This window comes from Grus americana, chromosome 17 (assembly GCF_028858705.1).
Source record: "Grus americana isolate bGruAme1 chromosome 17, bGruAme1.mat, whole genome shotgun sequence".
In the NCBI taxonomy this organism is placed as follows: Eukaryota; Metazoa; Chordata; class Aves; order Gruiformes; family Gruidae; genus Grus; species Grus americana.
Window position 1 is genome coordinate 14,054,253 of NC_072868.1, and position 26,434 is coordinate 14,080,686.

At 37.2% G+C, this 26,434-nt stretch overlaps 1 protein-coding gene across 3 annotated transcripts; it reads left to right on the forward strand.

The window, feature by feature from the left end:
- The first annotated feature begins 72 nt into the window (after positions 1-72).
- On the forward strand, positions 73-26,094 carry LOC129214059 (serine/threonine-protein phosphatase 4 regulatory subunit 1-like). 3 transcript variants are annotated; one of them, XM_054845095.1, is made up of 20 exons: positions 73-196; positions 321-365; positions 7,005-7,137; positions 7,490-7,596; positions 8,206-8,348; positions 8,853-8,999; positions 11,825-11,932; positions 13,044-13,109; positions 13,698-13,856; positions 14,366-14,559; positions 14,908-15,344; positions 16,653-16,885; positions 17,954-18,046; positions 18,558-18,743; positions 19,027-19,188; positions 19,789-19,889; positions 20,967-21,087; positions 21,796-21,930; positions 22,764-22,905; positions 23,884-26,094. In XM_054845095.1, the coding sequence occupies exons 1-20, from the start codon at positions 190-192 to the stop codon at positions 24,033-24,035; spliced, it is 2,871 nt and encodes a 956-aa protein (XP_054701070.1). In that variant the 5' UTR covers positions 73-189; the 3' UTR covers positions 24,036-26,094. The 3 variants fall into 3 exon arrangements, with proteins under 3 accessions (XP_054701070.1, XP_054701072.1, XP_054701071.1); XM_054845097.1 differs by lacking the exon at positions 73-196 and adding an exon at positions 894-1,035 and having other exon boundaries at positions 320-365; XM_054845096.1 differs by lacking the exon at positions 73-196 and adding an exon at positions 3,811-3,904.
- The last annotated feature ends 340 nt before the right edge of the window (positions 26,095-26,434 follow it).

The window sequence follows — 26,434 nt, forward strand, 5'->3', positions numbered from 1 at the left end:
GGTTTTCTTCCCTCTCAGGAGGCGGCGGCGGGTTTTGAGGGGCGATTCGCTTCCCCTGGCAGCGGTTGTTTGTTAAACCGGTGGCGTTTCGGCTGCGCGGAGGCTGACCCGGGGGCAGGAAGTACTAGCGGCTCCTCCCTCTGCCCTCCTGCTTCCCTCCTCCTTCTCCTCGCCCATGTCCATTCCAAGATGGCTGGTGAGTGGGGCTGGAGGGTGGTTGGGTGGGGGGTGGTGGGGCGGCTCGCTCGGGGCTGACGCTGTCCTCGCCGTAGCCCTCTGAAACCAACTCCCCGGTATCTCTCTTCTGTTTTTGTTTGTAGGGATCCCTTTGTATTTTGTGGATTTGCAGGATGACTTAGATGATTGTGAGTAACTGTTTTTTATTTTTCTGTTCCCTATTTAGGCTGTCCCCCGCTCTCCCACCCTGGGGTCCTTCTGTCGCCCTCTTTCACTCTCCGCTTTTTTATCCGGGTTAGGGCGAAGGGAGGATTTTGAGGTTGGTTGCACTGGTAGGTAAAGCCTTACAGAGTGTTAGGACTCATGAGTTAAGTGTCCCCAGGAGCGTAGCGCTGACAGGGGAAGTGGGCTCGCTCCCTCCCTCAGTTGCGGGCCCTCGCCTCACCTGGCATCTTTCATAAGCTTTTAAGTGCTGGCTGGAGGGTCGAGCCGTCGAAGGACTAATGATTTACTTCACCGAGATTTTCCCCGCCTCTTGAAGCGGGGTTTTGGGGGGCAGCCGCCGGGGAAGGAGAACCCGCGGGCGGGAGGCAGGCCCGGGGCGGTGTCTGCAAACCGGCCCTCTGAGGGACCATCCTTGCAGCTTCAAATGGCCGCTGAACTCCTGGATTCAGTGTAAACAGCTCCTCTAACAATGGCCTACAATCAATCCCTAGGAAAAGAAAATGGGTCCGGCCGGCGGTGGTTGAGGGGATTAGCTCCGCTGTTGTTGTCGGTGGAAATGAGCCTAGAGCAGCTGAGGGATTTTCTAGCTGCGGCCGCTCAAACGGGGGAGACTTTTAAACACTGTAGAGCCTGGTAAGAACGCTGTGTTTCGCTGTTCCTGCATCCCTGCGGCACAGGTGCTCAGCAGGACGGTGCTGCGGTGGCTGCGTGTGCACCTCAGTACCGGGAATAAAAGAAAATCCGCTGTTGTACTCCAGTTGGCGTTTAAGCCAGTGGGTTTAGGTTAAATGCCATGTCGTGGGTCCCACACCAGGCAACAGCTCCACCTCAAGCCTGTATAGTCCAGAGTTGTGTTACAGAAGTGGAGCAGAACACCTATCCGACAGCTTGGAAAGAGGTGTTACTTAAAGGGATAAATCTTTGACCAATAATTATATGAACTTGTATTGCTTTAGAAAGCAGCTGGATATGTGGGATGGTTTCCTTGGTGCTTTGGATGCTGGATTGATTTTTCTATTAAGAAAACTGCTGCTTGAGTTTGTTTCTTGTGAGAGACTCTATTTGTTTGCCACAAAACCATTATTGTTTAATTGTACTTGAAAATGCGTAATAGATGTGTCATCCCCCCATCTAGCATCAATAAGCTAATTTAGGAAGAAGGTGGTCTTCAGGAACACCAGGGGAAATAGTAGAATACAAGTGAGGTCTAAAGTACTCTGTTAGAACGATGTGCAGGTGCATCACCTCTGTGGGCAGGCGGGAGGTTGTTGTGTGGGATTCTGTTAGTTGCTGCTCTTAGGTGTGTTTGCTCTCAGTCTTTGAGATTTCTGCACTTCACTAGTAGGTAGCAGAAAAAAAACTATGTGGTGTTTATATTTTGATGAAGTTTTAGAAAGAAAAGTTTGGGATCTTTTGTGATGTAACTGATGCATAAATGGTGAGATTGTGTATTGTAAGAGTTCTTGGTTTGGTTTATGTCTATATCTTTGTGTATTGCAAAATATCTTTAACGTTTCTCTTATACAGATAACTTGTAACTCTGAGTCTTAATGAATTTAAAACTGTAATTAAGAAGCATCCTGCTTCCTTATTGCAGTTATCTATTTGAAAAGCTAGAAATCTAAAACCAATGTAGTAAGTACATGGAATAGTTACATGAAATATCCATATTTTATATAGGGATTTAAAACTTGGATAACACTATAAGGAATTGCTTAAAAAGAGGTACTAAAGGTTATTGCTTGCTGCAATAAGTAAATGTAAGAAGCTAGTAAGAAGTCACACTTTAGATAACAAAAAGCATGTATGTATTGAACAGGATTTAAGTGAGAAGGACATCAGCTGATACATTTCAATGTGCTTATGCTGATTTAAAGATTGTTTTAGAGTGAGTTCCTCTAGCAGAAAAGCTGCAACAGTTGTTGCTGTAGTACATTATTTAAAAGGTGAAAATACCGTTCTTTCTCTGCCCTAATTTAAAAAAAACAGCACCAAAACCAACCAAACAAAAAACCTACAAACCCAAACAAAGCCCTTGATAGTGCTAATGCATGCTTAGCTATTTGAATTGATTGGTTCTTTCTGAGTTGCTCCTGGTTCCCTTTCCAATTTTCTTCTGTCTGTGTTAAAAAAAACAAAAACAAACTAGTGCTTCATTTGAGTTCTGTTTGCTGAGTCTGTAAAGTACAAGCAGTGGAAATAAATGCAAACTTCCTGTAGTGTTCTGTTATGGGTCTTGGCCTTGAACCAGAGGTCCCTAGGAGTTAGATGTTCGTTCTCCATTAGTGTTCAGTCTTTGGCTGTTCAGTTGAGACTAAGTAACGGATTTGTCTGGTAAGTCAATTAAGTAGTTTGCTTGTGGGCAAAACTCTAGCTTGAGTCATAAAGTTAATAAAAATGTTCAGATAAGGAAAGTTTTGCCATAAGCAGTAATTAATAAGCTTTTTATATGGGTCACTTAAAATGTGTGTGAAACAAATGATCAGTTTCAGGATGAGCATGTAAATAAATGTGCATTTTTAGAGCATTATCGAAATCTTATTTTACGATTTAAAAATACTTTGATTGTGTTCATTAATTTCACAGTGCATTTAGAATTATGGCTGTCTTCTACTTGCATTGCAGCAGAGTTCAGATGTCCCATCTAGACTGAGATACTGTTGTGCTAATCCGGCGACTAGTCTAGGAAAGAGTTCATGGTGCATTTTAGGAAAATCTGAGTGCAGTAAATCACTGGAACTGGATTTTTACTTTCTTAACTAAATTAGTGAAATAGTGTTCTGCACATTGAAGATCAATTCCATTTAAACAAATGGAGAGACTGAGGGATTCCTTTGAATTTGGGGAAAAGCTGTAGTAAAATCTACCCAAATTCATTGAGTACAGTGGGAAACTTGTTTTTTGTAAGGTGAGATATTAGATCATCTGGAAAAATAATTAGCTTAATTATGCCCTTTGTACAGTAAAGAAAATGTGTTTTACAAATTGGTTTTCCTTCTAAAAACAGCAGGAGAGAAAATTACCTGAGTTCATGAAATTGTTGTACTCTGCCAATACAAAACAGTAAATACTAGTGCCAAAGTGGATAGCGATACTAGCTAATGATGTTGAATTGCATAGTTAAATCCTGAGACGCTACTGTAGGTGTCTCTTACAGGCTCTAAGCAACTTTTGAGTGTATGTCAAAATAAGGCATGGTGAACTCAAATTCAGCTGTCAATACTTGTTTATAGGTGGACAGATTTCAAGCTTAGTTGTTTGATAAAGTTAGAGGAAAAAATAATGTTTGAATCACCTGTGAAAGAACATTAGATAGAAAAACAAAGAACTAGTATTTCTTGTAATTTACTTGCTAGTACTCTGGTGTGTTATGAAAATTGTAAGTACCTGTAGCTTCTTATTTTACAGAAAAAGAAAATTAAAATTCTTGAGAGAAGACAAAATGTATTCTGCCATGACTATTCCTTACTTATGTGCTGAGAGTGTGTGGAAAAAATTTCAGGTATTTAGCTCTCTTGATCCTGAGCATAAGTAGTTTGCTCTGTTTTTCCTCTGGTCCTAGAAGCACTGGTGTGTGCTTAGCTAATTTAAATGAATAATAGAGCTACTCCATGTAGTAAAATTAAGCATGTTCATCATGTTTACAGACTTTATCCCAGGTGTAGCATTGTAGTCAAACTTAGAATTGTTTTACTTCATTGTCATTAGAATTGGTAGGAATTCTGAAATATTTGAAGTCAACTGATAAGAATCTTCATTTTTTAAACTATTTCTTAATTCAAGAACAGGTGGCCACTAGATAAAGTTAATGGCAAGTATATTTTTTTAAAGCCCTAATCTTTCTTTGTATAACAGGTGGCTAGCCTTCAAAATTAGCTAGTGAAAGTGTCCAATCTGTGTGGATTTTAAAATATATATATTATAATTGCATAGATGTGAAGATGGTCAGAGTTGGGTTTGGATGTGAAGAGTTTGCTGCTACCTCAGAAAGGAAATCTGCAATCCTACACATGCTGTATAAATTCCTGTGAGCTTTAAGTGATACAGTAGGTTTCTTTTGAAGCAGCAAATACTGGATGATACCTCCTCAGATACTATGCTTGGTGGGACAGCTAGCCCTAGAGCATGTGGACAGATCAAACCCAGATAGATCTGTGCAATGTAAATTATATGCGCTTTTGTAGATAAATGTTTTGAACCTGACAGAACTCAAAAATACATAAAGAGCAGTCTCTAGAAATAATGACTAGTTGAATGGAAATAAGAGTGTCAGTACAATACATAGTCATGCTAATTATTCATGGCTTTTTAGAGTATGTTTCTGATCATGTAGCTGTGGGTTTGCTTGTAGTATCTGTATACATTTGAAATGTGAACACTTATTCTAATCCTGCAGTTTTCTTCTGTTTGAATCCTGTTGAACTTGTTGGTCAGAGCATATCATCTGCAAGAACAGCAGAAATCAGAATTGCTGTAGTCCTTTAATTCAGCTGGGTTCCTAGGAGACTGTGTGCTTTCTTAAACCAGTCTGCTTTTTATTTTTTTCCCTGAAGACCCAGGTATAACATTTTGTTCCAAGTATGTTCAGATGATTTCTTCTTTAAATGAGATGTATTTCTGACAATGCTTTGGCATGTGTTAAATAATTGGAAAGCAGCAGAGTCCTATATGTGAAATAGGAATTTTTCTGTAGAAGAAGTAGTTGAGACTTGGTACATCTCTGTAATAGAGGATTTTTTTAATATAAAAAGTGATTTATAATGAGTATTAATGTAGTTTAGAGCCAAAGTTCACTGTGCAGGATCTCAGATTAAAGGATTCCTTACGGTAGAGGGTTTGTAATATGATATGTGTAAAGTAAATGAGGGTAGAGCTTAATTATCCTAATTAAGGTATAGCCACTTCAATCCTGAAGAAATTGTTATATTAGATCATGGAATTAGACACACATGATTTAATCCACTGGCAGTTTCAGGGTACATTATGAAATAATATAGACTTTCCTTTAATATGTGCAAAAGCTTTGTACTGATTGGGATGACATTGGGAAGGACTGCAGGTGTTGTTTTTTTAATTATTATTAAACCAGAATACTGAAAGTAGGGACTATATAGTACTTTACATACACATTTCTTAATCTTTAAGTGTGTCAATGGGAGAGGGTATTCCTGTTCTTCCCGCTTTACAAACAGGGGAAACTGGTGCTATAAATGAAGCTAGTCCTGGTTTGCTTTTAGTTATTTAGCCAAAACGTTGCTGTTTTTTAATATGGAGGCACCATGTAAGTTCCACTGCCCAAAGACAGGAGGTCTCTGCCTGTAGAGGCATAACCTAGAGTGCCTAGACTATAGTCTCATAGACACGGTTTCAAATACAACTCATTTGGCTTGTCATTGTGCTTTAAAGTTATTACCAGTTTTGTGCTTTCTTTACTGATTTAAATACCTAATAATGTGTCCTGCCAAGTCAGAACCTGGCTTGTTGTCTTCAGTGGTTGTCACTCTCGGCGCATATGTTGGTTTGAGAAGCCATATTGGTGCAATTTGCATGTACTTAAGTATGATCACAGTTGCTGCGTTATTTATGTGAACAAAGTGTGCATAATTCTAGGGTTGCTTGGTTTGGAAAGTTGTAAACCCAGAGCAGGAATATCAGCTACTGTAGTGCAACTCTTCCTGTAGATTTGGTTGCTGTATGAGTTCCTATATCCATTACTGAAATGAGAGAATTTGTGTGAAAGATTTGTTGCAGGCATGATATTTCACTGTCTTTGTTTTAAGGATGAAGGATTAAAAAAAATGGCAGCAAAGCTATCCTGTTGCTTCTCCTCTTCACAGTCTTAACTTTTTGCGTGTAATCTGTAATCAAGTGCATGTTACTGTAAGACTTGGTGAGGCAAATTTTAACAGTCAGTATGGTAATATCTGGTTAAAAGTCTGAAGCTGCAAATACAAAACAGACTTAGAGAAGAGTACGTGGACATGGGAAAGTGTGTAGTTGATAGGTCTGCAGTAGAAAGCTCCCAGTATGTTCACAAGTAAAGTTAAGTTTTTCCCAAAGCTACCAGTTGTAGGTGTATGGGACCCAGTAACTACAGTAAGAAAAATGTACCTTGGTAACTTTGAAACAGACCCAAGAATTTGCTGTTTTAAAGCAATACAGTTTGGGATTTTCTGTCATTGTTAAAATTTCAGTTTCTTTTAGTGGGACTTACTTTCCTTTTAATTGTGTTGGTCAGTTTGTGGCATGCAATTTTGTCAGCTGAGCCCTCTTAACTCATAGTGCATGTGGTTAGTCCACTCAAATTGCAAAGTAAAATGTGTTAAAAGCCAAAGATTTTATGACAATTGAAATAAATTAAATTTCAAAGCTTGAATTTACAGGTCTGTATGCAGGTGTTGCTCTTGACTTCATTAGGTACAGCTTAAAATTTTTTTTGTAAGCTGTTTCCAATGATGTGCAGATACTGTTCCTTTGAAGAATAGCTCTAAAAATAAATAGTTATTGGTATAGTGTATTTTACACTGTAACATCTTGTGACTCTTGGATTTCTTTTTTTAATTTTTTTTTTGGGGGGGTGGGTGTTACTCTTGTCTTTCAAGTTGGGTTTGAAGATTATGGACCAGACTGTGATAGCATGAGGATAACAGCATTCCTGGATATTCCCGGACAGGATAACTTAACTCCACTGGCTCGTCTAGAAAAATATGCCTTCAGTGATAATATATTTAACAGGTAAGAGTATAACAGCTACAGTTGATGACAACTGAGTCTGATAGCATTGTGGATGTTAAGGTGTCTCTGCTTCTGTTGTTATTCTCCTAAGCACAAGCCTAATATTATTTCTGTTTGAATAACTTTTCCATAAAAAGAGGTTTGCATTCTTGGTTATCTGAATAAGATTTCTTAACTCCATCTTTGTTTTGTTGGGGCATAAAGAAACTGTATAAACCATTGTGCCTGAATGTTCAGAGAAGAGTTTGATCTTTCTTAAGATGTGCATTTAAATTTGATAAGTTCCCCTTGTATCCTATCTGCATACTGTTGGCAAGATATTAAGGCAATTTATATGCTGTTCGCTCCACAGACAAATTATTGCCAGAGGTCTTTTGGATGTATTTCGAGACTTCAGTAATAATGAAGAAGACTTCCTGACTGTAATGGAAATAGTGGTCAGGCTCTCTGAAGATGCAGGTTTGAAAGTTTTGGGGGTTTTGTTTGTTTGGTTTTTAATTTTTGTAACTTATTTTACATAAGCTGCAGTACAGTAGACAATAACTTTCAATTTTGACAAGGCAATGAGTAAACTAGAGAAACTACATCCTCTAACAGCAACATACATTATTGAAAATGAGATTATTTTTTTCCCTGTTTTTGAAGTAGTTTGTATGATAGATATATAAATGAAAGACCCTTAATGTAGGGCCCAAAGTAATATTTTATCAAGAAAATCATTACACCTGAATGTGTGATGTATGTGGCACAAAACAGTCATGCATTTTAATACTTCATGTACATATATTCATGGTGATTGGGTTTTCTAGCTAGTGCTCTTATTTTATCTGATTTATTTGAGAACTGATCCCATGTCCCTGGATTGTGGTGATGATGTATGTAAGGCTATTGTGTTATATTCAGCTCTCCTTTAAGAACAGGTAGTTTCTGTGGTGATATTTCTTTGTTTTGAGTATTTTCATTTCCCTCTTGTGAAAACATTAAACAAAAAATGCTACTTTTTTCTTAAGGTACTTGATCTTAATTTTGTATTTACTGATGTAGTTTTGACTTTCTTCTTATTACTAGAACCAACTGTACGTACAGAGCTGATGGAACAAATACCTCCTATTGCCATTTTTCTGCAAGAAAGTCGACCAAAATTCCCAACAGCATTTTTTGAGTACCTTATGCCCATAGTAGTGAGATACCTCACAGATGTTAACAATCAGGTAGGAAAACCAGACAACATTAGTTGAATTGTTGGAAAACTGTGTGGCTCGGTGATTTTAGGGCATAAGGAATAGATAATAAGAAATTCCATGTTGATTGATACCTAGATTTTATGTAGTGCTTTGTGTTTATTGGGTTCAGCACACTTTGCTAGGGAGGCCTGAATTTTTTTTGTTATACTTTCGTTAGCAGATAAGGGAAACTTATAGGATTTGCCTAGCAGCATATTGACATAGTCTGTTATAGGGCTCATGACTTAAAAGTCCTGTCTTCTACTTCATCTTTTGGCTTCTGCTCAGAATTTGATGAAATTCATCTAACGATTATGTTCAACTTCAGTACTTATTACTAATTCCTTATGATGTTAAAACAGAGGATTTTTGTGTGTCTTTTTTAACTTGTACCTGTGTGTTCACTGAAAACATGCCTCTTGTGGTTTGCATATCAGCAAATGTTGGTTTTATAGTGATGTACTTTTTTGGTTTGTTTGTTCATTTTAATAGGTTAGAAAGGCAGGCCAAGAAGCACTACTTATACTGCTAGAACAAGATCTTGTTGCTCAGAGTGACATTGAAAATAAGGTGTGTCCAATTCTGTTGGACCTTTCTGCTCCTGACAGTGATGATGAGTACAAGGTGGAAGCTGTGAATGTAAGTGAACTTAGAAGAAAACTTACATATTTGCTCTTTTTTCTTTTTTAATTGCTTTTGTTCTCTGTTTTAGCAGTGCTACTATAAAGCTCTTTTAGAATATAACAACTTTGTGTGATATTTTCATAAGCATAAACCCCAGAAAATAAAAATTGTGCTTGCATTCTTAATGTCTTGAGAGTTTTACCCTTATTGAACTTAAACTTTCTGTAATGTTACTGTTTCAGGTTTTTTATTCCTTCTCTATTTGTCAGTCACTCTGTTGTGAATTGAGAACCTGCTTTTGTGATACAGTTGAAGCTTAAGTGTGCTAAGCTGTTAAGCCTTGAATCAATAGGTTTCTTAGTCATTTGTAGTGTTGAGGACCATTGAAACAATGTGAATTCTCAAAGAATTTGAACAGGGTTAGGACTTGACGCACCATAGTGAGAGGGTAAAAATGATCCTAACTGAATTCAAGAAGAAAGCAAGGTTATCCTGAGTACTGTTGTATTGAGTGCTAATTATTAATGCCTTTGGCTAAGTGTAGAGGTACTTTAGGTAAGCTTTCTCTAACTCCTATACCTTTTGTGTGATGAAGAAATGTGTGCTTTGCATCAATGAAGTGCTTGAGGAATTTTTTTGAAATAGTGCTTCTTGAGAATTGAGCTATGCAGTACAGTAATTGGGAACAAGAATGTTAGTGTATGCTTAAAGATGTAAAGTATCAGATCTTCAAACTCACTAAAAGCTTTTCCCAAAATAAGGGGCTTTTTCCTGTAGATGATTGATGCATTGAATACTTTAGAATTAGTCATAGAATATCCTGAGTTGGAAGGGACTCATAAGGATCATCGAGTCCAGCTCCTGGCTCCACACAGGACCAGCCGAATCAGAGCATATGACTGAGAGCATTGTCCAGACGCTTCTTGAACTTGGTCAAGCTCGGTGCTGTGACCACTTCCCTGGGGAGCCTGTTCCAGCGTCTGACCACCCTCTTGGTGAAGAACCTTTTCCTGATACCCAACCTAAACCTCCCCTGTCGCAGCTTCGTGCCATTCCCTCGGGTTCTATCACTGGTCACCAGAGGGAGATCAGCACCTGCCCTTTGCTCCCCCTCGTGAGGAAGCTGTAGGCCGCAATGAGGTCACCCCTCAGTCTCCTCTTCTCTAGGCTGAACAAACCAAGGGACTTCAGCCTCTCCTCATATGTCTTCCCCTCTAGATCCTTCACCATCTTTGTTACCCTGAATTGAGTATTAACAAGAACTACCACTCCATTTGTAACAGTAATTAAAATGAGGTCCAGGAATAGTGCTGACATTAAATAAAATAAGCAATCAAACCTTTTGTGTTTATTCATTAACATATTTGAATTTTTAGTTTAACACAACAAATCTTTCATTTTTATTCTGAATTTTTGAAAAGATCAGGTTTAAAGAGACCATTTTTATACTTCAGGATGCTAAATGATTGTCAAATGGTAGTCAAATAACTTTAAAATGCAGTTGGTTCTTGGCAGCCTTTTTTTAATTCTTGTTAAGATCATTATGTTCTGCAACAGTTTCTTTACATTTGCTCTACCAGGTTTCACAATAATGCTGTTAAAGTGTGAATGATGACCTGATCTTAATTCTTAAGTGATTTGAAAAAACATTCCCTGCTCGCTTTCAAGAAGTCATTTGACTCCACAGAAAAGTGCTGGTGTGTAATTACATTTCCGCATAGATAGCTGACACTTGACCTGTAAAATAGTTTTACCAGCTAGATTTTCCTCTTCCTTGTTTGGGAGTTGCGTATTGCTTAGGCAGTTTTCCAGGGGTGACATCTGAGCACCAGATGCCTTTTAGGAGTTTGAAAATTGCAGGAAAGGCCTTGAATGGTGTCTGTCTTAGTTCTTACTTAGCATTCTGTTATGAAGGCAAACACTTCTACAAATAAAGCTTATTTTTGTGCAGGTAGAAAGCTTCAATACTTTTTGAAAAATAAAAATAGCAAGATGAGTAGTCAATCTGACAATACTTGTGTAAGCATTAAACTCCTGGCGATGCAGGCAAACAGTTGAGTAGAAAGGTGCTTGGGAGCCCCTTCCATTTTACTGTTGCAAATATAAAAATTGTAAGGAGCTGAAAGGAAAAATACAATCCAAGCATCTGATTTTTTCACAGCAGAAATGTGGCTTGTAATGGTGGTTGAAATTGACAGTTCCTCAGAGAAAGCTAAATTAATGAGTGTGTTACTGACTTTATGCTGTGATGTTAGCTCCTAAAATTTCTGAGGATGTTTCATGTAAAGTGTGCATTAGATCACATACTCTCCCTTTTCTGTTGTATGGAAAACTTCTACTTTATCATGCTGTCTGAGCCTATAAAGAGCTGGGACTGTGCTTATTTTTAAGTCTCTGAACAGTCCTGTTAAAGCCAAGGGGCTTACTTGCGTGCTTAAGCTTGAGGTATTTCTAATGTGCTTAAAGGTTGTGATTTTGTATGCTGGCTAGTGCAATGGAACTTTTGTCTTCTCTGTACAAAATACCATTGTATGCCACATTGTAAAACACCATGAAAAAGCATTTATTAATAAAAGTCTATTTAACTGGATGAAAAAAGACAATTATGTGCAGAAACGTTATGTTCAGGCACAGCGGCATAGAGTTATTCTAAATAAAAACTATAGTTGTGCTTCATGTTAAAACAGGTCTACGGAAAGATGAATAATGTGTAGCAGTTAAATCTATTTGATGGTGGTTGCTCCTTTGCTCTCACAAGTAATTTTTTGAAGGAATATTTGGCCGTGCTTACAAGCTTTATAATTTTCTTTTCTTTGCACATATCCACTTCTTGATTTTAGGTAATCTGTAAAATGGCTTCTGTGTTGAGCAGAACAACAGTTGAGCACATGCTGCTTCCTCGTTTCTGTGAATTGTGCAGTGATGGGAAATTGTTTCAAGTGCGAAAGGTTGGTGTGTTTTTAACTCTAAACCACTTAAAAATGAATTTGCATATTGTTGTTTGAATGTCTTCCTGAATAATTCAGTCATAAATTTAGCTGATGAACTTTGAAAGAGTATGGAAGAGCAGTTTTTATTTATTGACATAGTTATAATTTCTGTAGTTCAGTAAAGAAATAGATAAGTCCTTAGCGAATAGCTTTGGTGTAGCAGCTAAACTGATCTTGCACTTCTAATAGCTTTGCACAACCTTTTTTAAGTAACCATGCTTGGTTATAGCATGCAAACAAGTTACCTGATCTCCGCCATCTTATTTCAAAACAAGAAATTCAAAAGTGATAGATATTTGAGGCATCCTTCCTTTAAAAAAAATATGAAAAATCTGGTGGTATTGAAAGGAGAAATCCTAAAAGACTTATGTTAATTCATGTTTGAGTACAAAAGGAAACTTGTAGCATAAGAAGTCTAAAATTTTTGAGTAGTCTTAAGAGTCATGCAGAGCTTCAGCTTGGCCCTTAACATAAGCTGCACTTGTTGGAATTTGAACTGCATTATAGCCTTCTAAATAAGCATATAGAATGAATAAATCTTACCTTAAGAGTCCTATTTTTCCAACATGAGGGTGCGTCCCTTTGCCTTAATTATAGCGCCATTTATAGTACATTACAAATGCTAACTTGAGATCTTGATTAAACTTTGCTTCAGCAAAGTACTTAAGCCAGTCTCAGCCATAGCAAAGATAATTGTCAGTACACCTAAGTCCTGACCCTAGTATCATATTTTAGCCTGCTTCAGTTTTGATAGCTGCTGTTCAGAGTAATTTAAACTTTCAAGTAGGCTTATTAGTCCCTTTTAATGATTACTGAAGTAGATGATGCTCTTCATGCAGATATCTTTATTACTATTGATTTCTTCAAAGGTATGTGGCTTATGGAAGCTTGCTCTCATGAGTCTTTGTTCGGCATGAGTTAATATTACAGGATGTAGTTACACAGCTGAAATTTGAATAGCCAAATGTGCAGTTGTTACATGGAATAAATAATGCATGGTGAAGTTGATAATAAAACTAATGCACTTGAAAGACCCAGAATGTTATTAATGTCTTTTTTTATTTCTTAGATTTGTGCAGCTAATTTTGGTGACATTTGTAATGCAGTTGGGCAAGAAGCCACAGAAAGACTGCTGGTATGTAAAAATCAAAATCCATTCACAAGGCTTGTATTTCTCAGTTCAAAAGGTTTAATAATGAGTTCTTTTATTGTCTTCTCTGTAAATTAATCACTGTGCATGCATTTTTAATTAATTTGGCTAAGGCTTTAGCTGCAATTATATAGCAAAACTGGGAATGAATAGAAATGGAAAGTTCTTGTTTGACAAAACATTTTTAAGATGTAGTTGACAGCATATGTGTATATATACACACACACTCTCTCTTACTTTAGCATTACTGACTTGCGCCCCGCCCCCCCCCCCCCCCCCTAAACTAGATGATCAGTCAAGTTACAATTTTGGTAAAAATGGACTATTAATAACTCTCTCTTTTCCTAGTGTGTATAGTTATACATAGAATCCTAATAAAGTAAATGGCAGACAGATAGTTTTTACAATTTCTTCAATTAATATGTTTTTAACTTGCCTGTCTTCTGTATACTTCACTCATTTTACTCTCTTGAGTTATCATTGTCTCCAGTTTCCAAACAAATACCTTGATAGTAAGTTGCTGCAGTCTTTGTTTAGTCTTTAATTAGTCTTAGTTTTGCTTATTTTTGGCAGATTCCCAAGTTCTTTGAACTCTGTTCTGATAGTGTTTGGGGAATGAGAAAAGCTTGTGCTGAATGCTTTATGGCAGTGTCTTACACCACATCCCCAGAAGTTCGCAGAAGCAAACTATCCCCGCTGTTTATCAGTCTTATCAGTGACACTTGCAGATGGGTAAGTAACTTGCTCTGTAATTGACGTATCTTTCCAGGCAGATCATACACAAATAATGGGTGGGTCAGAAGTGCGCTGTAAAAGTTCTGTAAAATTTCCTGGGATTAGAGTCCAATCTACTAAAATCTAGTCTCTAATAAGATAGTGTCTTAGTTTTCCTCTCTTACATACTTAAAAAATTGTTGACAGAAATTCTATGTGTAAACACTCTCCTGAGAACAGGTTGCTTGTGTTAAAGGTATTAGTTGAAGTAGACAGTGGTGTCCTTCAAATTTATAACTTGAATAATTTCCTTACTATGATTGTAGATACACATGTAATATTCTAACACCCTTTGCTTTGGTGTCACTTATTTGGTAATTGATAATGGGTTATATTTGGTATTGAGTGAAGCTGTAATAGCAAGAATCAGCTGGTTCTTACTAAAAAATCAAGCCAAATTTTTATTTTTCAGCATTAACTCTGTGGGAGTTGCGTGAATCCTGACTGTTGTCTTTATACTATCACAGGTTCGTCAGGCTGCTTTTCAGTCTCTTGGCCCGTTTATTTCTACCTTTGCAAACCCTTCAAGTGCTGGTCTTTACATTCGAGAAGACGGGACACTGAGTATCCGACCATCAATGCAAGATGTGAATTCCAATTCCTGTCAGCCAAGCAACAATATAACTTTAATGTCCTCCAGTACCGATGCTACTTTGTCCAGGTAAAATCATGGGAAAGATACGGTATAGCAGAAGGGGAAAAAAGAAGATAATTCTTTTTGTTGCTCTTCTGGGCTAAAAAATCTCAATTTGAGAATATAGATCCAGAAAAGGTATGAAGAGTGAGATCACACATTTGATCTATTTGAGTGTAGCCACTGTATTGAGAAATTCTCTTTGGCTTCACAGGAAGGCAAAGGGAAAGAAGTGAAGTGTAATATAAATTCTGTCTTTCTGCAGAGAAAATAAGCTTCTGTAGTTGATACTATCTTTTTGAAGTATTTCACTGAAACATATTGTTGCTGAGTACTTTAAGTTTTATTTGGATAATGATGTATGTCTGTTACTAGTTCAGAACAACCAATGGAAATCAAACCGGAATCGTTGACTGAGGAGACTTCAGCTGATGTTAATACGAAGCTCTCAGTTGAGAACCTGAATAAAGACACACAGGAAGAAAGTTCAGATGACTGTACCAATCCTGGAGAAGATGTGTCTCGGTTGTCTCAGGGTGACAAAGTTGCTACTGGTGTCATCGAAGTCACTAAGGACTGCAGTTTTCCTGGAAGGAACTCAAGGCTACAGTCTGCTGAGGATGTATTTAATACTTTTCTATACTGGCGCCCTCCTCTGCCTGATATAAGTCAGGATCTGGAGTTGCTTCAGTTCAAGACTGAAAAGCGCAAAGATAGCTGCTCTGTGCCACGTAATAACTGTGTTGCTAGTACTGAAATAAAAAAAGTTCTGGAAAGCTTACAGGAGCACATAGATGATCCAGATGTTCAAGGTGAGACTCTGTAACAGTAAAACCGTGTTTTCTCTGAGCAGGTTTTCTCCTGGCATTTACAAAACCCTTGACTACATTTTAATTGGCTTAGGATTCGTAAGGTGATAGGACTAGGTGGCTCCCTGTGGCCATTTGGAAGGTACCAGGAAAATAAAATTTCTTCAGGTGTGAGGCAAAAGATCAGAAAGACAGGGGAAAAATTTAAAAGATGAAGAGGTGAAAAAATTAAAATTTAAAGCAATAAAGGAAAAAGTGGGAGTTGAAACGAACAAATGGAGAAAAAACTGTAAATGAGTTTCAGAAAGAAAAAGCAGAGAGTAGAAGAAAAAGGAAAAAAAATTATGTAGAGCTAAGACAGATGGAGAGATGTTAGCTCGACAGCTGTACAATGAGAAATGAGGGGTGTGGAGAGGCATGGGAGAAGACAATGAAGGAGATTTCTCCACACACACCCCATTTTTATTAGGACTTTAGCTGAACAGTCTTGCTTCCTTTCTCAGAATAAGGAGATGTGGATGTTTATTTTAGCAGTTACAGCAGAAGGAAAACAGAAACTCATAAATGTGCTTGCAATCTATTCTGCCTTTTAAAGTTCTCTGTTCCCCTTATTTACGAAGTATTCTAGTATTGTTCACATGAAAAGTATGCTCTAATGTTCCATCTTAAGACTGTACTTGCTGTAGGCTTGTGCAGATGTAGCTATCTCAAATTTTCTGCAGCAATGTAGCATCACATGCAAACGCAGTTTGTCCTAACTTTATTGGTGATGCAGTGGTAAACCTGACCTTTTGTTTTCTATCTGCTTCTGCAAAACAGTTCAGAAATGGTTTGACTAATTCCCACCTCTGGATAAAGTTTTTCTTGGAAATGTTTTAAATGCACATTGATGTCTTTTTCTTGGAAATGTTTTAAATGCACATTGATGCCTTTTCCAAGCAGTTGAATCAAGTAAAGAATATAACAAAAGAATTTGTTTTAAAATGTTTGACAATATGAAGAATAGGAGGTGAGCCAATATGCTGTGATACCTCGTTACAGGGGATTATTAGAAATATCTTTCAGTAGTAGAAATGGGTAGAATGCTTCTGCTGAAAATGTTAATGCATCCAAATCATTACTCTTAATTTGTGATCGTTTTACGGAAGAGTAATGGGCCTTTCCTTTCTAAGAGCAAATGTCTTGTTAATATACCATTTCTGTGCAGCTCAGAGTGGGCATTTTTTTATCTTTTCAGGTAAACTAATTACAAGTTTAATGCTTTTTAAGTGCAGAGGGGAGTCTAAATACTCATCTTTTTGCTTTATACAGTTCAGGTCCAAGTGCTGTCTGCTGCTCTCAGAGCTGCTCAATTTGATTCTGTTGGTGAGTATGAGACCAAAAAGATGGAGGAAAGCAGTGGCAAACTTCAGAACAAAACTATCTTAGATAAAACAGCTGTTTCGGATGCTACCTGTAACCAGGTGGAGGAAGACACTCTTTCATCCCCTGCCTCCCAGGATAACATCAGTGACCAGTCTTCCACCAGTATACTGAAAAGCACAGTAAGTATGCGTTGTGCTTCATGTCTGAAATTAATTCTTACCAGCTGAAGTACTATGTGTGTTCATGTAGTCCCTGGCATAATTGATCCACTTCTGATCTAAAGCCTTCGAATGTTACTACACCATAACTATCATATACTACTTATTTTAATGAAAAAGAGAAAAAGAAAAGCTATTGAGGGCTATTATTTCTGCTTGCGCACTAATTACCCAAGAGTTAAAGTTCTGCAGTAGTCTTTTTTTTTTTCAGATGAAATGTACCAAGTACAGTTTTACCTCTTCCTGTAATGAATCTAAAATTAGTCTGTCATTTCAAGAAAGTAGGCTGAATCAGATGGTGACACACACACAGTTCCTGGTTACTGTTTCTTGATTATAATGTAGAAATAGGAGTAAAAAGAATTGTTTGCACAGTATTTAATGTTGCTGGAGCAAATTGTGAAATATGAAGAAAAACTCTTCTTGTCTATAAACAAAAATTGCACATAAAACTTGTACAAACAAAAACATAAAATATTGTGTGAACTTTTGAACTTTGTATGTTTTAGATCTTTTAAAGTTTTGAATTCTTTCAGAGTTTTTTGTTGATATTTGGGGAGAGGTGTATGTTTTATAATTTGATAGGCTTGGGTGTTTCCAGCAGCATGTTCTAAAATAAGTAAAGCTTTTATCATAGTATTGACTGACTTGGAGAAACTGCTCAGCTGTCTTGTTTAATATAATTCAAATTCATGACAAGAATAAAAACTGTTTAAGTGTATAATAAAAGTAAGCATCCAAAATCTGTATGAATGTTGGGTTTATTGTGTTAAATTAGGTTGCTCTTTTTTTAGAAGTAAATCTGACTACTGTTCCCCGTGTTGCTGCTATGGTCTTAATTGTGGTTGCCTTAGCGTACAACTGTGTTGTCTTTCTGTACTTGTATAAACACACTGAATAAGGTTTTGCCTGTGCAGGGCTTTGTAAAAGGCTATTCTGTATCTGAATTGCGTTCTGTTGTGTGATGCTTTGAAATATCCCAAACAGCCGTAAGTAATTTATTTCACTAATTAGCACATCTTTTTACAGGACTCAGAAGAACAACACAGAGGAACCACTGTATTTTTAAAGAAAGAGCAAGAAACTAATCCACCATTTGAAGATGACAAGTCAAAATTACAGGTGACTTAAAATAGCATCTAACTGCTTTAGTGGAGTACTGGATACAGTTCATCTTACCCTTAATACAGTGCTAACTTTTGCAACTAATCAGTTGTGGAATGTGAAGAAATGCTCTGGGCATTTGAGGAGAACCCTATTTTAAATCGGAAAGATAGAAAAATTGCCTTAGAGGCGATCTGTGCAACCAAGGTAGGCACTGACTATACTGTTTTGTCACTGGATTTACTCTTTGTCTTCAGCAAAGAAGAAAGTTTGTGTGGCTTGATGCAACATGTTGATAAAGTAATAATTACTGTTTGTTGCTGACTGATCTATCCTAATGAGAGGAGAAATAACTATGGGGTCACTTACACTTTGTAAAGCTAGCCCACAAAAGGGCTGTCTTGCCACTGTTAGTGTTTTGCTGCCAGCTGGTTGGTAGCAAGAGAATACTGTAGGCACAACAGGTGTATTTTCTTTCTGATCTTTAAAATTAAAGTGTGTGTTGCTGATGTACTGTCTCTATCTATAGGATATCATACCTCAACCTTTATTAGACCAGTACTTGTCTATGACTGACCCAGCTCGAGCCCAGACTGTTGATACTGAAATAGCCAAACACTGTGCGTATAGTCTTCCTGGGGTGGCCTTAACGCTGGGCAGGCAGAACTGGCACTGCCTGAAAGACACATATGAGACGCTGGCCTCAGATGTACAGGTAAAAAAAAAGTTTTTAATGATAAATCAGAATTTTGAGTAGTTTTTCTGTTCAGTTTGTTGCACTGAAGTTATAACATTGTTACTTAAAAGGTATTAAATGTGAACTAAAAATACAAAATTCAAGATGTAAATCAGACTTCATAAACATGATTAACATTTTCTACTGCTGTGTAACTAACCCTGTTTCTTCTGCTGTCTCAATCCTCACATAGGTGTAGCTCAAAAACTTCTTTATTTTAGTTATGGTGCCTAATCTAGTTCACTTCTTAAACTCTTTGCAGTGGAAGGTACGTCGAACTCTAGCTTTCTCCATACATGAGCTAGCAGTTATTCTGGGGGATCAACTTACAGCTGCTGATCTGGTACCAATTTTCAATGGATTCTTGAAAGATCTGGATGAAGTGCGTATTGGTGTCCTTAAACATCTGTATGACTTCCTAAAGGTAGGAAAGTGTAACTTTAATTTCTGAAGATAAAATTTTTTCTGACTCTATTGTACTGAATTTGTTAATGAGATGTGCTGGTATCGGTATCTAATTACATGTTTAGTTTTGTGCGGTATTGCCATCGTGTGCATCTCTTGCTTTAAGGTCCATCACTTCTCTTCTGTCTCATATCCCAACAAAATATCAAAACTGAAACCCCTTTGTAAATGTGGTTGCAAATGCTCCTGGCTGTTGTAAAGGAATTAGTATTTTGTGCAGTCTAGCTGGAAAGTTGGACCATTAGCAATTTGTGTTTGGGGCTGGGAGAGAAGAGAACAGATCCTGGTGGGCTGCTGCATAATAAAGGCAAATCCTTAGTTTTTGGTTGCTCAGTCTTATGCCCAGAGATGGTGCTTTGACGGGTATCCTTGTAGAAGTGATGACTTAACGTACTATTTTTGATGTCAGTCTTGTGTGTCCAGACATTCAGCTGGTTGTGCCCAATGTTTAGTAAGCACTGAGTAGGAAAATGCGCATAGGTGTGAATAGAGTAATACACCAGAGAACTGCAAGTATTGAATTTTTACGAGTTTTATACTAGTAATGTTTTTCCTTTAGTTACTTCATGCAGACAAAAGGCGAGAGTATCTTTACCAACTTCAAGAATTTGTGGTGACTGATAACAGCAGGAACTGGAGGTTTCGTTATGAGCTGGCAGAGTATGTAATTTTGTTAACTTCCAATTTTTAATCTACATTACTTACTTGGAAATAGATAATTACATTCAGAAGTTAGCACACCCTAATTAGGAGGTAAAAGATTACAACCGTTCTTTATTGAGGAACTGAACGTAAAAACCACTGGCTGTAGGGGTTTTTTTATTTTTGTTGGGTTTTGGGGTGATTTTTTTGGGGGGAGGAGGGTGGTAAGTTGTGTTGTAATCAAGCGTGACTGAAACTTAAAATGTCTGTGATTATACCAAAATGGAGATCTGGTCCACTGGCAGCTTATGAAATATGATAGTCTGATAATTTTCAGTGAGGTTTCAGATTTTACTCAGTTCTATACTGCCTTGTAAAAATCAGTGAAATGCATACACAAAGTCATTTTTCTAATGTGTATGAAAAAACCCAGTTCTTAAAAAATCAGTTTATTCATTTGGTATTTCCATATAACTGAGTGTATAATGGAGACAGAAAAACATCCCACAATTCTTTTTCTACAAGCCCTGTTGATACTTGAAGCACCCAGAGAATGTTTGTAGGCATAGTTTGGAGCTAAAATCTGACCTTCATGTTTATCTCACTGCTTTGTTTGGGCTATTGAGGATTTAGTCTCCCTTTGTAGTTTGGAACAGCAAACTAAATCTCACTCCGATGCGAGAATGTTGTACAGCAGTTCCCTGACATCTAGTGGAGAGCTGTCACTTTGTGGTTGGTTTGTGCATGGCTGCTGGTAATACGTTGGCAGTGGATATTGGTTTGAAGCTACAAAGAAACTTCTCATTGTACTTCTGTTTGTAGTTTTTGTTGTTATTCGGCATAACTTTGATTCATTGGTACATTTAGTTTGGATAAAAGTGTCTCTTGAACTCCTTGATGGATTAAAGCATGTACCTCTTTAATACGTGTGTGCGCTTTTATAAAGGAAAGAGAAGAACAAACTGTTCGAGTGCTTTGTAATAACCATGGTGTTTTTGAGGCTCCAAATGATCCTTCCCTACGTTTAACAGATGGTGTAATGTGAGCAGGTTAGCGTTGCACTTGCTAGAGTTAATCATTTTCTTTGTGTTCCAGGCAGCTGATCCTGATACTGGAACTCTACAATCCCAATGATGTCTATGACTACTTAAGACATATTGCACTAACTCTCTGCTCCGATAAAGTTTCAGAAGTTCGGTGGATCTCCTTCAAACTGGTAGGGGATTTAGTTCACTTCCTGGCAGGAGAGGAGGAAAATGATCCTTGAGAGGGATACCTGAAACCACTCTGCTTGCTTTCAGACAAGTAGGGTGAATACAGACATGTTTATCAAAACATGGTGAACAATACAGAAAAAAGTGAAATTAAAACTTTATAAAAATTTTGTGTTTTCAAACTTGCACAGATTTTAATATCTTTCTCTGTTGGTTGTATGTGAATGATAAATGTATTTTCAACTGGATGAAAGCCAGGTTATAGAAGATTTGGGAGACCATCACCCAGTTCTGGGAGAGGGGAAAAAAAAAGTTACTGATCTTTCATCAAAGTTGATTTTAATTTATGATCTTCATGAACATCATCCTATAGATGTCCTGAATGAGTAGAAAGATTCCTTCAATTTCTTCTTTTTCTTCATGGCCCCATGGAAAGAGGCATTATTTTAACAGTGGTTTTAATTTCTTTTGGTGTTTTTTGTTTCACCTGAACAAACAGCTTTTTTTAAAGCTTATGCTTTCTTTTCTCCAGAATAAGCACAGTAACTTAATAAATTTTGCAAGCACAGCTGATTACAATGAATACAGTTTTTGGTGTCCCTTGGTAGGATTGAAATGAAATGATGCTTTTTCAACTTTAAGGGCTACAAGTTAAGTCTCATCTCTTCTTCTCCCCCGCCCTGCTTTTCCCCCTTTCCTTTGCTTTGCAGGTTGTAGCAATACTACAGAAGTTCTACGCAAACAATGCAAATGCACTGGGACTAAATTTCATTAATGAACTTGTAGTGCGGTTTCGTCATTGCTCCAAGTGGGTTGGAAGACAAGCATTTGCCTTCATTTGTCAGGTTGGAATGTTGTCTCTCTGTGTTTACAGTTAATTTGGAGCCAGTTTGAGGCTTTTCAGCAATGGGCAAAACTGAAATTTGGACTCAGGAATTTTGTTGTCATTCTTTAGGTTCTGTGATTCTGTGGGCTGACAAAAGACAGTGGCAGTGTTGGTCTCTTCTCAGTACTAGCACATGGTTGTCCAGTTTCGAAGCTGTGGTCCTTGTTTGGTTCTGTGGCTCCAGCTGAAATAGCCGATCCTTGTGCTTTCTGGCATCCCAGTAGGAAAGTCAGGATTTAAGACCTAAACTGAGATGCATTTTCTAATACTTTGACATGCTAGGATAAAAGTTCACAAGAGCTCTTCAAACTACCAACGGGCGCTAGATGCCAGGAACTATTTCCCTCTTTATTTCTATTTACCACCTCCCTCCAAAACAAAAATGCTTACTTCGTGTTTTGAGTTTGCATGGCAAGGTTTTGGTAGCGGAGGGGTGGCTTCTGCGAGAAGTTGCCAGAAGTTGCTTTCACTAGAAGTGAGGAGAAAGGGTTGAATGTTGAAAGGCAAAAGGGTAACGACAGGCAAGAGAGTAGTATTTCCTAAAATACACTTGAAAAACTTCTCTGCTCTTGTTGGGTCATCTGCAGGTGAACTTTAGAATGGTTAAGACATGTTTTTGTAACAGTATTTCAAAGGTTGTACTTACTTCACCAATGTAGAGTGTATTTGTTCAGAGTTAAACACTGATTTTTTTTTTTAATAGGCTATATTAAGGACAAGTTGGAAAGGAATGGCAAACAGTGTATTTTTAACATAAATCTTGCTTTCTCATGCTCTGTGTTTATCCCGTAGGCTGTAGTAGAAGAAGAATGCATGCCTGTTGACCAGTTTGTTGAACACCTACTCCCCAGTCTTTTAAGTCTTGCGTCAGATCCTGTGCCAAATGTAAGGGTTCTGCTTGCCAAGGCTCTAAGGCAGACGTTATTGGAGAAAGGTGTGGTCATTACTTTCTTTTGAAAGCGCTAATGTCTCGTGAATACTGTCTTTCCTTTGCCAGTGCAGTTCTTTATAAATTCACTCAACTGGTAAAAGGCTGTTTGGTTTTGTTTATACTGAAACTAGAACTGTACATGGTAATCTGGGATACTGCATTTAAATGCAGATTGAGGAACGTATACTGTAGTGGCTTTTCTGTCATAGAATATTTGATCATCATCCCTGAAGGGCCTGAAAGCGGCATCGATAATCTGACACATGTCGTACTTCATTCGCTAGAGGGCAGTTATGTCCTTGCATATAGCAAGAAGAGCTGCAGTCATTGGCTGTTGCTGCAGGTGGTTGTTTTTGGTATCCGTGATGCGTATGGCAATTACATTTTTCTTAAGCATTGCATTAGATTATTTTGATGTATTTTAAGTCTTTATGTTCATGAAGTGGTTGTCTTTGGGGTATTTCAGGTGAAGTGCCATATCTTTTTCTGAAATGATTTGCTTTGTCATTTTAGTCTTAAGGTAACAGTTGTACTAGGAAAGAATGTAATTTTCTGTGCTGCTGCAATTTCCTGTATTACAATTCCTTAAAAACAAAAACCAGCTGATCTCTGATTAGTCAAAGGAATATACCAGAAACTTCCTAATTTTTTTCAGAATGAAGTGTGGAGAGTATTTTGTAACGCATTGTACAGTGGCAGCTTCCTGAGCTTGCTTTTACTTGTTGATGCATTTCTATTTAGGACTCAGCAAAAAGAATTTCTTTTAGAAATACCGAAGCACCTAGTAAGATGAGTATGAAGCAGCATATTTCTCTTCCTCTGTCGGCTTCCTTGGCCTGCTGTAGTTTCTCTAGGGAGCCTGTAAATTGGATGATCTACCCCAGATGTCTTTGGCATTCTCTGTATTTCTGCACTACTTGTGCCCTAGGGTTTATTCTTTTGGCTTTGATTAAAATTGACTTTTTCCTCCCTTTATTCTAGCTTATTTTAAAAATGTTGGCAATCCTCATCTAGAAGCTGCAGAAGAGACCATTCTAGCCCTGCAATCTGACCGAGATCAAGATGTGTCCTTCTTTGCCACCATAAAACTAAAACAGGGTAACATGAACAATACCATTGAAAAACAAAACTAATGTGTTCTGCAGTGCACGCCGACCATCAGAATGGTTATTCACTTTGTGTTCATGGTTATTATGAATAATGTGGACAAATAAGAAGGTTTTTGTTACCTATTTGAGCTGGAAAGGGTCTAGTGAGAAATATTATGATCTTCATTTCATGACCATGTTTCATCTATAGCTGTGTGTTTCTGATATGCGTGAGTAATTCCTTTTGGTTTTTTCTTTTGTAAATGTGGGTGTTAGCTCTGATCTCGCCTGCAGTTAAGTATTGTATGTAAAGTCTTACACCATACTCAGTGTTTCAGTGTAATTGGAATTCATATTTCATTTTTTAACAAAACATTTCCAGTAGTAGTCTGCTGTAAGCTTAAAAATGCTTTATAAATCTTAAAACCTGATTATAGCAGACTTATGTGAAGATAGTCTTTCCTCACTTTTATTGTAGTTTTTGTATTGTTTCAAGTATTACATTTAAACTGGGGAAAAAAGTGTATATATGTGAATAGTTTTGAATTTTAACAAGAAACAATGAAGAACTTAATTCTCTATCAGTGGAAAGAAGCTCAAAAATAATTTCATCTTAAAGTAGTTACTCTGCTAGAATTAAGGCATTGTTCATTTTTACTTAATACAATGTGATATTTTTCAAAGCACAGAGAACTCAAGATTCTTTGTATATTGTGACTTTTCTATTAATTTGTTATTTCTGAGCTATACCCTTACAGGTGTTAACATGTCTGGATTTGTTACTGCTGGCTCTGATAGTGACAGGTATGAGTTCCCCAAACTGAAAATTACTTGTTATGCCCAAGCAAAGTTCACTTCATTTAAGGGATTCAGTTCCTGCAACAGGTGCTGTATCTGTAGAAGGGTATTACAGAATTTGTACAGAGTTAAGTTTTTGTTTGTTTTACATACCTTATTTAAAAAACCCACCAAACTGCGAACAGCCCGCTGCTTTGTTCCTAAGAAACAAAGGACTTCTAAATTCTGGAAAACCCTGAATAACAAAGGTACAGGGAAAAGGTGCTGAGCAGTTTGCTCTATAACTTCCATTGACTGTATGGCAAGGTTTGGGGCAAACAACAAATGAAGGTTACTGAGATCCTCAAGCTTAAGTAGGACATCTTCTCTGTACTTAAACAGATGTTTCGAAAGAAGGACTATACAGGTAGAACAAAGGTCTCTTGATAAAATTGGATAGCTACTGACCAGTTTGAAAAACTATAAAGCTAATACTTTTTGGTGAATCTTGTCTTCCATTGTGTCCCAAACCTGCAGATAATGTGGGGCCTGGGTGGGGCAAAAAAAAGTCTTCTAGACTGTGGGTTGGAACTTTGTCCTGTTTAAAAACTAATGCTTAAATACTGAAGAAATGGTTTCATGTAATAACAGTTACATTCTCTGTGAACACACTTTATGATATAGACCTGTGTAAATATTTCCCCTTATTTCACTGTTATATGAGTAAGTAGTTCACATGGGGTGAAGGTTTTTACAGGAATAACTTTTTCTTTTCTGTTTTGTTTTAAATCTAGCCTGTCTGCAATGCAGCAAGTAGGTTCCTCAGCTGAGTTCTATATTTTTGGAGGGCTCAGTTTTGTATGCATTTGTTTAACTGGTATTATTATATGTACAGTATTTGTAACAGATTGTTTTCTTGTGAGATCACAAAATGCTTTTTGGAAGTTGCAGGCGGAAATACACCACTGCTAATCACTACTATTACAGAAAACAGTATAAACTCTGTAAATTCTGCAACATTCTACATTTAATTTTTTACAATTTTTTTTATAATTTAAAACAAATGTTTCTTCAGTACCGACTTTTTATGATTGCAATTTCTTAACAAGTTAATTTTTTCTAGTTCTAATATCTTTTTCTAATGCTGGCATTATACTGGTATTTTCTAACAGTTCAAATTTTCTAGGGCCTTTCTGACAAGGTTTTACTTATGTTTTTTATTATCAGTTCATTAAATTTCTCAGCACTGAACAAATTTTTTTAAGTGTGTGTATATGTAAGTATGTTTGAAATGTACTGTATGTAAATTAAATACTTTGAACATTAACCGAACCCAGGTTTCTGTTTTGTCAGATAGTCTTAAATAGGTAGCTTTACTTGCAACAATCCACTGGAAAACACAAGTTTCCATATGGTTTAGCATGTTTTGTTAGCGTTCACTGAGAGTTTTTAATTAGGATATGTGTAAACAGTAAGCCATCAGCTATAAAAGTTCACTAAAAGGCTAAACAAAGTTCTTTGGTTTTAACAATATTTGATACCTCTCTGGCTCCAGAAATCATGTCTGTTTGAAGTGGTATGATTTCAGTAGAGCACTTAAAAACTTTTGTTAAAACCCTATGGTTGCATGCACTAATGGGGGACATTATAGTTTTGGGGTGCATTTT

Bases quoted from the DNA above. Each gene is read 5' to 3' on its own strand.
- LOC129214059 (XM_054845095.1), top strand. The intron at 11,933-13,043 runs GTTGGTGTGTTT...TTTATTTCTTAG, and splicing joins AATTGTTTCAAGTGCGAAAG to ATTTGTGCAGCTAATTTTGG. The intron at 16,886-17,953 runs GTAAGTATGCGT...ATCTTTTTACAG, and splicing joins CCAGTATACTGAAAAGCACA to GACTCAGAAGAACAACACAG.